At 41.0% G+C, this 11,656-nt stretch overlaps 1 protein-coding gene across 3 annotated transcripts; it reads right to left on the bottom strand.

Annotated features, from left to right (window-relative positions):
• Positions 1–398: 398 nt before the first annotated feature.
• Positions 399–10,308, bottom strand: phaf1 (phagosome assembly factor 1). Of its 3 annotated transcripts, none has more exons than XM_063480205.1 (16): positions 9,058–10,308; positions 8,853–8,935; positions 7,566–7,649; positions 7,430–7,473; positions 7,007–7,086; positions 6,803–6,897; positions 5,961–6,112; positions 5,681–5,793; positions 4,699–4,832; positions 4,382–4,465; positions 3,154–3,236; positions 3,014–3,057; positions 2,859–2,908; positions 2,355–2,413; positions 2,177–2,249; positions 399–1,804 (listed from the first exon to the last, which is right to left on the bottom strand). In XM_063480205.1, exons 1-16 carry the CDS (start codon positions 9,119–9,121, stop codon positions 1,709–1,711), a joined length of 1,338 nt encoding a protein of 445 aa, XP_063336275.1. In that variant the 5' UTR covers positions 9,122–10,308; the 3' UTR covers positions 399–1,708. The 3 variants fall into 3 exon arrangements, with proteins under 3 accessions (XP_063336275.1, XP_063336276.1, XP_063336277.1); XM_063480206.1 differs by having other exon boundaries at positions 5,961–6,058; XM_063480207.1 differs by having other exon boundaries at positions 5,961–6,025.
• Between the last annotated feature and the right edge of the window lie 1,348 nt (positions 10,309–11,656).

The following is an 11,656-nucleotide window of genomic DNA, read 5'->3' as shown; positions in this document are numbered from 1 at the left end:
AATGTCAGCAGATCAAATAACAACATCCTGAAACCTCTTTGGCTATCGCAGTTTGGCAATTCAACAAGGAAACAAACGCAGACTGTGCCATGTGTCAGTGACGTGAAGGAGGAGCAGAAGATGGAGCGACAAAGAGGACGGCACTGCGAACACTGAGCACCACGTAAGGGCCTCTTCTTTCTTTCCATATGTATACAGGACACACACACACACACACACACACACCCTCTCATCCAATGTACGAAAAAAAAATATCTATATCTGAAGATCAATCAAACAGTCAAGTAAAAAGGTGAGTATTAGTGCAAATGTACGAACGGATTTAAAACAGTACACGATGAAAATGGTCTCGAGGCGAACGAGTGAAAAGGGCGGCCGCGGTAAAATGAAGAAACTCTGTGGCGACTCTACACCCCTCACAACATGCAAGAAGATGCAACCAATCAAAGGAAACGGGCGTCAGTTTGTGCTTGTAGTAAGTCTCCTCTCGCTGCACAAGAGTCCATGCAAAGATTCTCGTGTCATTCCTGCATGTCAGTCTGCTTCACGATTAAACGGCTAAAACCAGCTTTCATGTATCAGGAATACATGCGTTTAGTAATGAAAGGATGCTGTGTGTGTTTGTGCAAGCTTAAATTAACACAAATTGAAATGTCATTTTTAAAAATTAGCCTCACACCACATGCAGATGCTCATTTCTGTCACCGTGTCCGTGCAGGGAGACGTAACAGCAGTCGTGCTGTTGAGTGTGCTTTGTTTGCCTGTGTGTGTGTCTGTGTGTGTTGGCGGGCGCCGCTGAGCAAAGTTGAAGGAAGAATAAGAAGACAACAGGGAGGATTTTCTTTCTGGTCACATCTGGTTCAACTGGGCGGGACATCAAGCGGGTTATGTTCAGGAGGACGTCTCCGTCCGAACCCTGAGAGCGAGCGGTCTTTGTCTTGTGTGACAAAATTGGGATTCTCGTGTTTTTGGTTAAAGTCCTCTGCAGCTTTCACTGCATTTTGGCTCTGACGGCTCTCGGTTGGACTGAACTGGTTTGGTTTTTTTGTAGTTTGGAAGCCGTTCTGAAGCTGAGGCAGGAAGACTGGCGGTACTGGTTTGCTGGTTGTGGTTGTTTGACGTGATACACTTTGTTTCCAGACTCTGGCCACAGCAGCTTCCAGCTGCGATATTATTACGCTGATGTTAAATAACTTGAGATTTGCAGCAGGTGAATTCAAACGCCAACTGTCCCACCACCACAACGGTACGGAGGCTGCTGATAAATAAACTGGCGCCAGCTTAGAGTCTGGACAAGCTTTTTTCCCCCGGTGGTCCGGGGTGAAAGCATCGTAAGGATGGAAAGGAAACGGTCGAGCTCTACCACAACGCAGCACCACTGGGACCGTTGGACTAACCGAGATAAAACGCTCCATGCTCCAGCACAGAGACTGTGTGACTGGATCTCGGATGTCCCGGGATAGAGTTGGTTTAGCTGTGCTAGATGGGTGTGCCGGATTGGAAGAATGAGTCTTAGTATCCAACAGGAAGAGTTGGTAAATGCCGTGTCTGATTTTAGTTGTTTCTCTGTTAGCATCTGAGCTGGGTAAGAGTAACTTTGTTCGGTTAGGTCTGCTTGGTTAAGAATCTGGCTCTGGATTAGAAAGTCAGTCAGTAGAAGTACTGGATTCACGACAGGCCAAAACGGGATGTGGTTGCGGTTACTTGTTTAGTGGGAACTACTGCTGGACTCGGGTCGGGCGTGACTGGTCGTGCGTGGAGCACCGTAGAGGGTTACCGATGCTATGTGGTTATTCTGCATCACCTGGGGAGGAGGAACACAAGACAGTGAGGACTACTGAAACACACGGGCTCAAAACTACGACACACATTTCAAAGATTAGGGGTTGAGCTGTTTCTTGATCACCTTTGCATTTCTAATACTTTTGCGAGCAAATCTCTACAAATCTCCTTTCAGAGAGAATAATTCACATTCCTGTCAGCTTTAAACTGGTTTAGCAGCTTTGCTATAATAATACTGCTGAACATGTCAGTCTTGTGCAGCATTTTACGTAACACACGTCACATTTTATGTGCTCTAAATGGAACAATCCATGTAGTCAGGTGGTTCAGATAAAATGCATGCTGCCATATAGTTTTATGTTGTAATCCCAGCTGAATCATAAAATGTGCTGACCTCAAAGATCATCCTCTGCAGTCCGAAGCAGAACGTAGAGCCGAAAGGATTTGTGTTATTGGCCGATGAAGACCTGTAAACACAAACAAGGTCACAAGACTTGATGTCACATATGTGGGTGGTGTCTGAAACAGCTGTGTTGTCTGTATTAACTGCATATATGTAGACTATATGTTACCTGTGCAGCACTACAGGTTTTTCCATTGGATGGCCGAGCAGTTCTTGGATTTGATCCCACTGAGGAAGAGTCAAAAGGTTAACAGACAATTAAAACAAACACATTTCCAGGAGTTGGTCTGTTTCTCGACTGCTGACAGCTGTTTATGTCACACCTGACTGTATAAAGGTGGAAAGAAACAAACTGTGACTGCAACAGCTTCGAGACCACAATGTTAAACAAAAATAACGCTATTTCCAGGGGCAGAAAGGACTAAGATATTCAGTTATGAATGTTTCATATCACAGGACTGTTGATTTGTTATTGGATCTGTGGTGCAACAGAAAGCATCTTATGATCAGTCACCAAATTTGTAAGCCTATGTCAGCGATGCAAAGTCACAACCTTGTAATCCGCTAAAGGTGCAGAGTCAGAACATCGAACCGAAAACTACAAGTCCTGTTAGATTTCTACTGCCTACCACAGCGCCACCCTGTGGCTAAACTGAAAAGTTCCAGAACTGACCTTGCTGTAAGTAGTTAAGATGCAGTCCTCAGTCTGAGAGTCTGCTCCCTCTAAAGCGCCGACATAAATGAACAGACATTAGAACAAAGGAGAGTCAAGTACTAGAAATTAAAGCATGAATATGGAGGTATTTCTGTCGACTGAATAACTTTTACCTTTTTTGATGACAAGTGGAATCTTAAAGTCACACCGATGATATCTGTGATGACAGAGACATTACAATAAGTGCAACAACAAAAACAAGTGTAAAAATATAATATAAACATTTGGTTTATATTATAAGAAGGATAATTACATATTAAAGTTGTAATGTCCAGGGTAGTTGGTATGGAGAACAAACTTCTTAACCAGGTGAGTTGTCGAGTCAAACAGAATATCCTGAAAAATACAAAAATACAGTCATTGAGGTTACTTTAGTGTTCGCAGTAGACACCTATCTACTGCAAACAGTAGATGTGAGCAAATGAAGAAAAGTAGGACTACACCTCCGCATGCAGTGATTTATGCAGGTGCATGTGGTTTGCATCACAACAAGATGGTTGCAGGTTCCAAACTGCAGTTTTTGTTTTTTATTATTGCACAAACTTAAACCTTCATGTCTTTGGACCAGGAGTTTTCTCACAGTCCAAAGACATGAATCTTGAGATGACTGAGTTAAAGCTGTGTTAGACTGACCGCCTATCACGGTTTTAGCCTGCATCTCATCCATTGTAGAAACAAGCTGCAGTGCAGGTAAATGTCCCATTAATTCACAGCGAGCAGGTAGGAGTGGTCAAGGTCAACAATATTCAAACTCATTGGCGTTGCCTCGTTCGCAGGTTCTGGGCGTCCACGCCGCCCGGCCGCAGGGACTTATCCTAACGGGGGTCACGATGTGTTGACTTTTAGCATACCACGGTCACTGAATATACTAGCCAGCCTCGTGCTGCTGATTCTTCATTACGTATTTAGTGGGGACTCAACAAAATCATCGCAGATACAAATTTTGGTGACCTTTAAGTTACACACTGGTGATGCGTGTCGAACGTGACACGTGAAACAAATGTAAAAGGTGAATGTAACATCACATTTGCAGGTGGATGGTAAAAAGGGGATTCATTACAAATCTTTCTGAGAAACAGAGATGTACTAATAATCACTGTAGGTGTGACAATGTTCATCCAAGGTTTTAGTAAGATTGGCCCACCCAATAAGGAGGAGATGGGGTACATGCACTACGACCATTATAACTGTACACTGCTAGAGTTGACCAACGGTTGCAGCTGGACTTTTCTTTTTGGCATGGCTCTGACTTACACAAACATAATATGAAAGGAGGGGGAGGTGCTGCTGATATGGGCGCTCCAGTGTGACGTCCAATGGTTCTGAATGACGCATACAGTACTTTCAGACAACACTGAGTCCCCATTAAAAGGAAACGAAAACTCAAACACAGCTCAGAGGCAGACAAAGCTCTTAAAAATAACTCAGCACAGGCACTGACACCAAGATTTACACACACAAGCACGGCTTCGCTTACGTACCACTCCCAGGGTAAAATAGTTGAAGAAGTAGTCGTTACATTTAGATGGGACCTGCTTATGTGGTGACGGAGAGTGGATCTTCATCTGAAACACAAAAAGAATTTGGGAAAATATAGGCTTCTATCTGACTTTTTAAATTAATACAAATAATATTTAACACAACTTCTTAAGATGGTGAAAATATGACAAGAGAGCAGGTTTGATAAATGGATAACATCCAACAGGTTAAACACCACTTTACAGACTTAACAGACTAAATGAGTAACTATAATAGCAATAATACAAGAAGTAAAGATGGAGTTGAACTGAATTGCTACCTTGTCCTCAGATTTGTAGAAAACTTTATGTGGGGAGCCCAGAGCACCGAGCACATCCTGACAGGAATCTCCAAAGTAGATGCTCCTCTCGAGGGACTTGATTTTACTATCAGTCATCACACCGAGACCACAACCTGCAGTTTAGACAACAAGTCACTAAAGCTCCACATCACTGCTACTGCTGACCTCTGTATATTTTATATATACATATATATACACACATATACATACATATACACACACACCCATATATGTATATATACATATTTATTATACATATTCAGTCATGCACAAACATTATTATATTTGTACATTTATTTTTTCTTATAATTCGCAGATTCCCATTCTTATATTTTGCTTTGTTCTTATGTTATTGTATTTTGCACACCTGTGTTGCTTGTGAAGCTTGCACACAAAAACTTCACTCGCATGTGCTGTACCAGTGTACCTGCACATGTGATGTGACATTAAAAGTGATTTTTGACATTAAAAAGAAAAGAAGCTCAAGTTCACACCACTGTTAATAACAACAGTAAAAATTGGTATTACTGTGTATATGTGCTCATTTATGTAGTCCCATATTAACCCTGTCATGCATGAATTATGACAACCTCAATCAGGATTTTTTTCTTAAGTATTTTTATTCATCTTTATGCAAGAAAAGATGAATAAGAAAAAATCCAGATTGAGGTTGTCATAATTCATGCATGACAGGTTAAATAACAATAATTACAATGAAACACGTCATACATCTATAGTAACATTAAACGACCAGTGGGTGGCAGGTATGGTTTATGTGCAAGTACACCATCAACACTGACACAAATACAAGAAAACAGCCTTTGAATAGCTGTCCACTGTAGTGACCACTATGCGTGAAAGGGTTAACATTATGGGGAAAACAAAGGTGTCAAACTTACAAATAATCACTTGCAGCCTTCAAGATACACACACACACTTCAGGTACTGAGCTGTGTGTTACCTGCAGTGAGAAGGCGGAGCCTGAGCCCCAGAGGGCCCGCCCGATCCCTCAGGACATCCACACACTCTGCATAAATGTTACCGAGGAAACAAGCCAATGGCATTGCAGGAGCTCTGAGGACAGAGAAATAAGTTTAGCTATTTTTTCTGTAACTTTTTGTTCTTGCTGTCTCTGTGATTGTTTTCCAACATTTAAAACAGTTGAAACAAACTCATATCAATATGTGAAGTAAGGACAAAAAGTAACCGTTTCCTCTGGCAGCATTGCCATTATTACGTACCTTGTTTCCTGCAGGTTGTTGCCAGTGTAGATGTGCATCCTCTTGACCATTGCCCCATGTGGAATCTGCAGGGAGGCCAAACCCATGGCAAAGTTAGGCTGCCAAGGCAAAACAGCTGGAAGTAGTACAGGACTGGTAGATACTAAAGGTCTCTGCGTCCACATGAATAAACACATTCAGAAGACTAAAAAACAGAGCTGTGACAGTACAGAGGAGTGACAACATGTGATAAAGGGAGTGAAATGTCTCATGAAGCACTGACTACACACTGCTTTCAAAAAAAGAAAGCACCAGTGTTTTCACTGATTGATGACACTGTTCTTTGTACTTTCATTCGTCTTGGATCTTCGGCGTAATCTGAAAGGTCCAACATCAAATCGAGACTCACTGTGACTCAGCACTTCTGACTTATTCTTATGCAGCTATCACTGCAGGAGTCCTTCCCGTGGGATGACATTTGATTTGAATTAAAAACAGCCACATCTCGCACCCACTACCCATTTAAAAAGTCATTAATCTGCAGTAAGAAGAATAAAGTCCTCTTATACACTAAGATTACCACGGGTTAATTTAGAAAATACATGAATTTTGTCCTTGTGTGCCACAAACTTCATGACAAAATCCACTGAAAGACAAAAACACTGTCAGAATCCAAGACACACACTGATTTGGTTTCATGTATATTTGTGACAAGGCAAAAAATACAGCTTGACCTTTGAGTGTCTACATGACTGGAAACCACTCAAATCCCAAGGCTGGCCTGGCTCTCCTGGGACTGGAAATAGCGAGCACTCAGCTCTTCTTTAATTGGCTCACAGGCAAATGGACTAAAACGCTCTCACCTCATATTTTGGAGCTTCATTCCATGAGTCCAGTTGAAAAGAGAAGGACAGTCCCCGAAAGTTGAGATGGAACAACTGCTCTGCAGCATTGTAAACTAGGGAGAGACAAGTGAAGAGGAGAGCATTTTATACAGGGTAACAACCAAAACACCAAATTAGTTGTAAGTGAAAACATTCCAAGTGTGTTGGTCCTTTAGAAAGTACCTCCAGGGTGTGTAGCGCCAAATGACTGGTCTATTTGCTCTATCGTGGGGGCAATGGTCTGAGAGTTGAAATGGACTCCACTGAAACACAATCCATACATACACAGTGTCAGTATTAAACCTATTAACAAAGTGCCTGTACTGCATTATTTCAAGAGTTAATGGCAAAGATGGGAAATGGATTCTACTCGTCAACAGATAACGTTGAATAAGAAACACATTAATGCAGGCGGACTCAAGTAAGCTGTAAGCCTACCTGTGACTTAAAGTTGAACGTGGTGTTCGTGTTAATATAAAATGAACCAGGCGTGCCGTATATGCAGAACAATCCGGGATTTATGCCATTAAATGTCGCTGAGAAGCTAACATGACTCTCAAAGCAGCTACATCAGCTGCTATTTAATAGATTTAAGTTTTTACTTACCAGTATTTCAACTTGACTTTGCTCAGGTCATACACTTCAATCACCTATCACGCAGAAAGTCAGAAACATCAGCGCACGAATGCCAAGAGTGTTTGAGGAGACTGTTGGAGCTCTGCTAATTATCTTAAATTCTTACCTTGAGTCTCTGATTTGTGGCATCAAACAGCAGTTTAATCCCATCCTGAGTCAAGTTCAGTATGAGGTCATGGCTGAGTGGTGTCTACAGAGGCAGGGAGTTAAAACCGATAAATTAACATTAAGAGGCAGGAGCAGATGCTGTCACGCACAGGCAAACCGACCTTGAATTCATTTAAACCTGAGAAACAACCACCTCGATTTATTTTTGACATGATTTTAAAAAGTAAATACTGGGTGATTATTAGAAGATTTGTGCAGATGAGTAAAAACAAAACAACATTAACAATACATAAGATAACAGAGGTGGGAATTATCAGACATCCCACGATACATTATTATTGTCATTGTGGTTTATCACATTTTTTCACCTGCACAGCATGTCCTCAGAGTTAAAACAGATATTGACAAGGTTTAATAGGTAAAAATAAAGTTATCTCACCTCAGTTATTTTTCTGTTAATTTTAATTAATTATTGCACTTCCACTCAGCAACCTTCCCGTTCTACAGGAATATCACAAGAATACAACAAGCTGGCAGCCAGTTGAGTCAATCTGTCAAGTCAGTTTGTGCTCACTGACAAAGATTCAGACTGATGGCAACGTGAGCAATCTGTCTGCATTTATAAATTAGACAGCAATTATTTGTTCCAACAGTCTCTGAGAGTGACTGCAGTCAGTCCAACTGTAAATGTTTGCAGAAAGGATGCCCCCTATCAGGCAACATGTGCTTTGCAATCGAAAGTTGATATGAGCGTGCAACATCCCCAAGCTCTGAGCAACTACTTAGTCACCACAAATTGTAATCTGTTGCAAAATGAATATATATATTTACATTTTGCAACAGATTACGATTTGTGGTGACTAAGAGCTTGGGGGTGTTGGTTTTTTTGAAAACAAATGGCAGAAACAAGCTTCTCGTACTATCGTGACAAAGACAATAGTAGATAGAAATTTGAACTTTTCAGCACTATGGTGAATAAACGACCTACTGACAACAAAGTTTCGACATTTTAATCAACAAACAATTTGTTAAGCATTTGTTTATCATCAACTGATAAACTTATAAATATGGCTTTATCTGTGTTACAGTGGTCTACAGTAATTTCAGTGAAAAATAATTACAAATATTGGGGATTAGAAACCAATTGGATTTACTTCCACTGCACAGGAACGCCTGAACAACTCGAATTGCTGCCCAGAACTCTTCTGCAACCTGATTATGACTGTTTGTGGATTGTGAGCAAGCACGAGTTTATATTTAAACAACAGATATTTGTGCGTCTTACCTGTTCACTGTATAGCACCTGGACATTTTTGATGATGCGGCAGTGTTTCTGAAGGATAGAGATGGCCTGGGAAAATGGCATCCCTGAACACCCACACACACACAGTGAAGGCAAGACACACAATTTGTTATTGAGTCTTAACAAGTGCATATCTAAGGTAGTTAAAAAGTATCTTTTCAATTCACTGAAGATGTTTAATGCTCACCTAAGGCGAATTCCCATTGCTCATTTCCTAGTGATCTCTCAGGCACCACTTCCAGATCCAGCATTGGCAAGTAGTGGGGGGCAGCTCACCTCACCTCAAGACACGATGGGATCCTGTGAGGGACCCTCTCTCTCTCTCTCGCGGCTGAACACAGTACTTTCCCACAGGATTTCCGACGGCTACTTTAAATCATAACTCTTATTATTTCTCCAAAGCTATCAAATTCATGAGAATCAGAACAGCCACTCGGTCTGCGCGTTACAGTAAACGTGTCCTTTTTATCTCATGTCATACGTCCTTGACATTAAAATGGTACCAAAGAAGAGAAAGTAAACGGGCCTTAAAATCACATACAAAGCACACAAACGTTCCTAAAACGCACAAGTTTTAACTTGGAATTTAACAAGTTGCCCAACATTGGCTGCCAGCTTGAACATAAATTACGCAACGTTTAGCAAACCTAAAACGCACAAGGCCAGCTGTCAACTAGCTGACTGCTTGTTTGTGTGTTTTTAAATAAATCGATGAGGATTAAAAAACTAATCCACTGAGTTTAATCAGAAACTTGTCCGACAGCCACAAATGTCTCCAACAGGCTTCGATTCAGTAACTAAACATGAACTTCTGTGGTGCCGTGTTTCCTAACAGAGCACTGGATCCAGTGGCAGACAGGTTAAAACACAACAAACTAATACGCAGGCACGAAAATAGCGCTTTCAAACTCAGCTGTTTCCGCCCGTTATGTTTATCATCTGTCACAGTTGGGCGGTTACGAAAGCATCAAATCTTGTCAACAAGACTGCTTTTCTTCGCGCTACGAGCTAACATTAGCGGACGAGCTAGCTGCCCCGTTGGATTATTTTCAATCAAGTATAAATATAAATAACGTAAAAAAACTCTCAAAGTCAAGACAGAAATGATGAATATCACGGTTCAAACTGACACGACATAAACAAAAGACAGCACGCCGAGCCGTCGGCTGTCTCTGCTGTTTTTCTTTTTTCGTTTCAGCGAAGCTTTAAGCTCGAGCGCTAGCTCTTCGTCGCTCGTGCGCAAATTCCCAAGTACTCGCGCGGAGACGCTTTCCGTGTCACTCATAAGCTCGTCGACCGGTAAATGCCCACCGTGTCCCTTTCTGCGCTTTAACGTGTCTTCAATGTCAGGACCTGATAAGAGCGACACGGCGTCCAAACAACAGCAACTTCAGGCATCAACAACAGCCAGTAGGATCAGCTGATAATTCAACTTCCTGTCTTCGGCGCACGTTCGAGGTCGACGTCATGACGTCATGATCAGGTGACAGCTAGAGACGTTTTAAGTTCTCTTATCCTGCAAGTTTTTCAAAAGTTAGTGATGGTAAATTTGATTCTTTTTACTGAATCGAGTTTTAATGAGTCACTCACCAAAGTGAATCGAATTTTTTGAGTCATTTGAGTCACTGAGTCAGTTGACCAGAGAGTGCAAAAAATGTACATTTTCACTCAAACTTAATTTGTTTCTCTTTTCATGTAAATCGTACTGCTAAGATGAGTGATTGAAAAAGAAAAACAACTATTTTTATAGAGCAAAAAAGAGCAAAAAAAAAAGATTTCTAAAGGGAACATTTATTTTATTTATTTTTATTTTATTTTATTAGTTTTTTCCTCAAATGTGTCAAATATATATTTTCTCATCTAAATGTCCACTGAGCTGTGTGCCAGGGGGCGGTAATGCTCCTTGACATTGGTTGCCAACCAAGAAGAAGAAGAAGCTGTGAGCCAGGAGGGAGGGGGTGAGTGAGTGAGCGAGTGAGTGAGTGATTCGTTTATGCTATGATTCAGCACAGGAAGGGAGGGGGTGAGTGAGTCCTGAGTGATTCGTTCATGCTACGATTCAGCACAGGAAGGGAGGGGGTGAGTAACTCAAATGTGCTGTTAGCATGTTAGCAGAGCGATGTTACTATGAACTGAGGAGCTATTGTCTTGATGTGAGCTTTCTAATCAGGGTTTTTTCTTCCAGTTCAGAGCAGAAATGTTTTTGTTAAGAAACTGGCTATTGTTTTTTTCCACACAATTTTAATTATAAGCTAGATATATTTCTACTAATGAAATTAGTTTGCTAACAGCAACAGGAATGAGTCAGTGAGTCAGTTGGGCTTGTGAATCATGATTCACGAGTCAGTAAAGTGATTCTCGAGTATTGAACAATTCGTTCATGATTCGTGCATCACTATCAAAAGTGGATAAAAGCACAAACATTCGTTTGTTTGTCCCTCCGGAGCCGTGAATGTTTTTTTTTGTTTGTTTGTTTTTTTAAATCCTATCAGCCACTTGAATTTAAACAATTTTCACATTTTTAAAATATAGCAGAACTAAGCAACATTTAACACTCTTCTGATGCTCATGTTCCCCGCAGATGCTACATTTGAAAGCTAGTGGTCTACTCAGAACAAAGAGGAAATAAAGTTGGTGCAAGTTTTCATCCAGCTTCTTCTTTATTTTCAAGGAGTAAAACCCTGAAAATGAATGCATACTGTGCCTTTATGAGACAGTCATGTGCTAAATTATTACCGTTTTCTTTAAGAAACTGACCAACTCTAACTTCAAACTTTCCTAAATGC

The sequence above is a fragment of the Pelmatolapia mariae genome, linkage group LG7, assembly GCF_036321145.2.
Source record: "Pelmatolapia mariae isolate MD_Pm_ZW linkage group LG7, Pm_UMD_F_2, whole genome shotgun sequence".
Taxonomy (NCBI): Eukaryota; Metazoa; Chordata; class Actinopteri; order Cichliformes; family Cichlidae; genus Pelmatolapia; species Pelmatolapia mariae.
The sequence above is the reverse complement of the archived record's forward strand: the minus strand, read 5'-3'. Positions and strand labels throughout refer to the sequence as shown.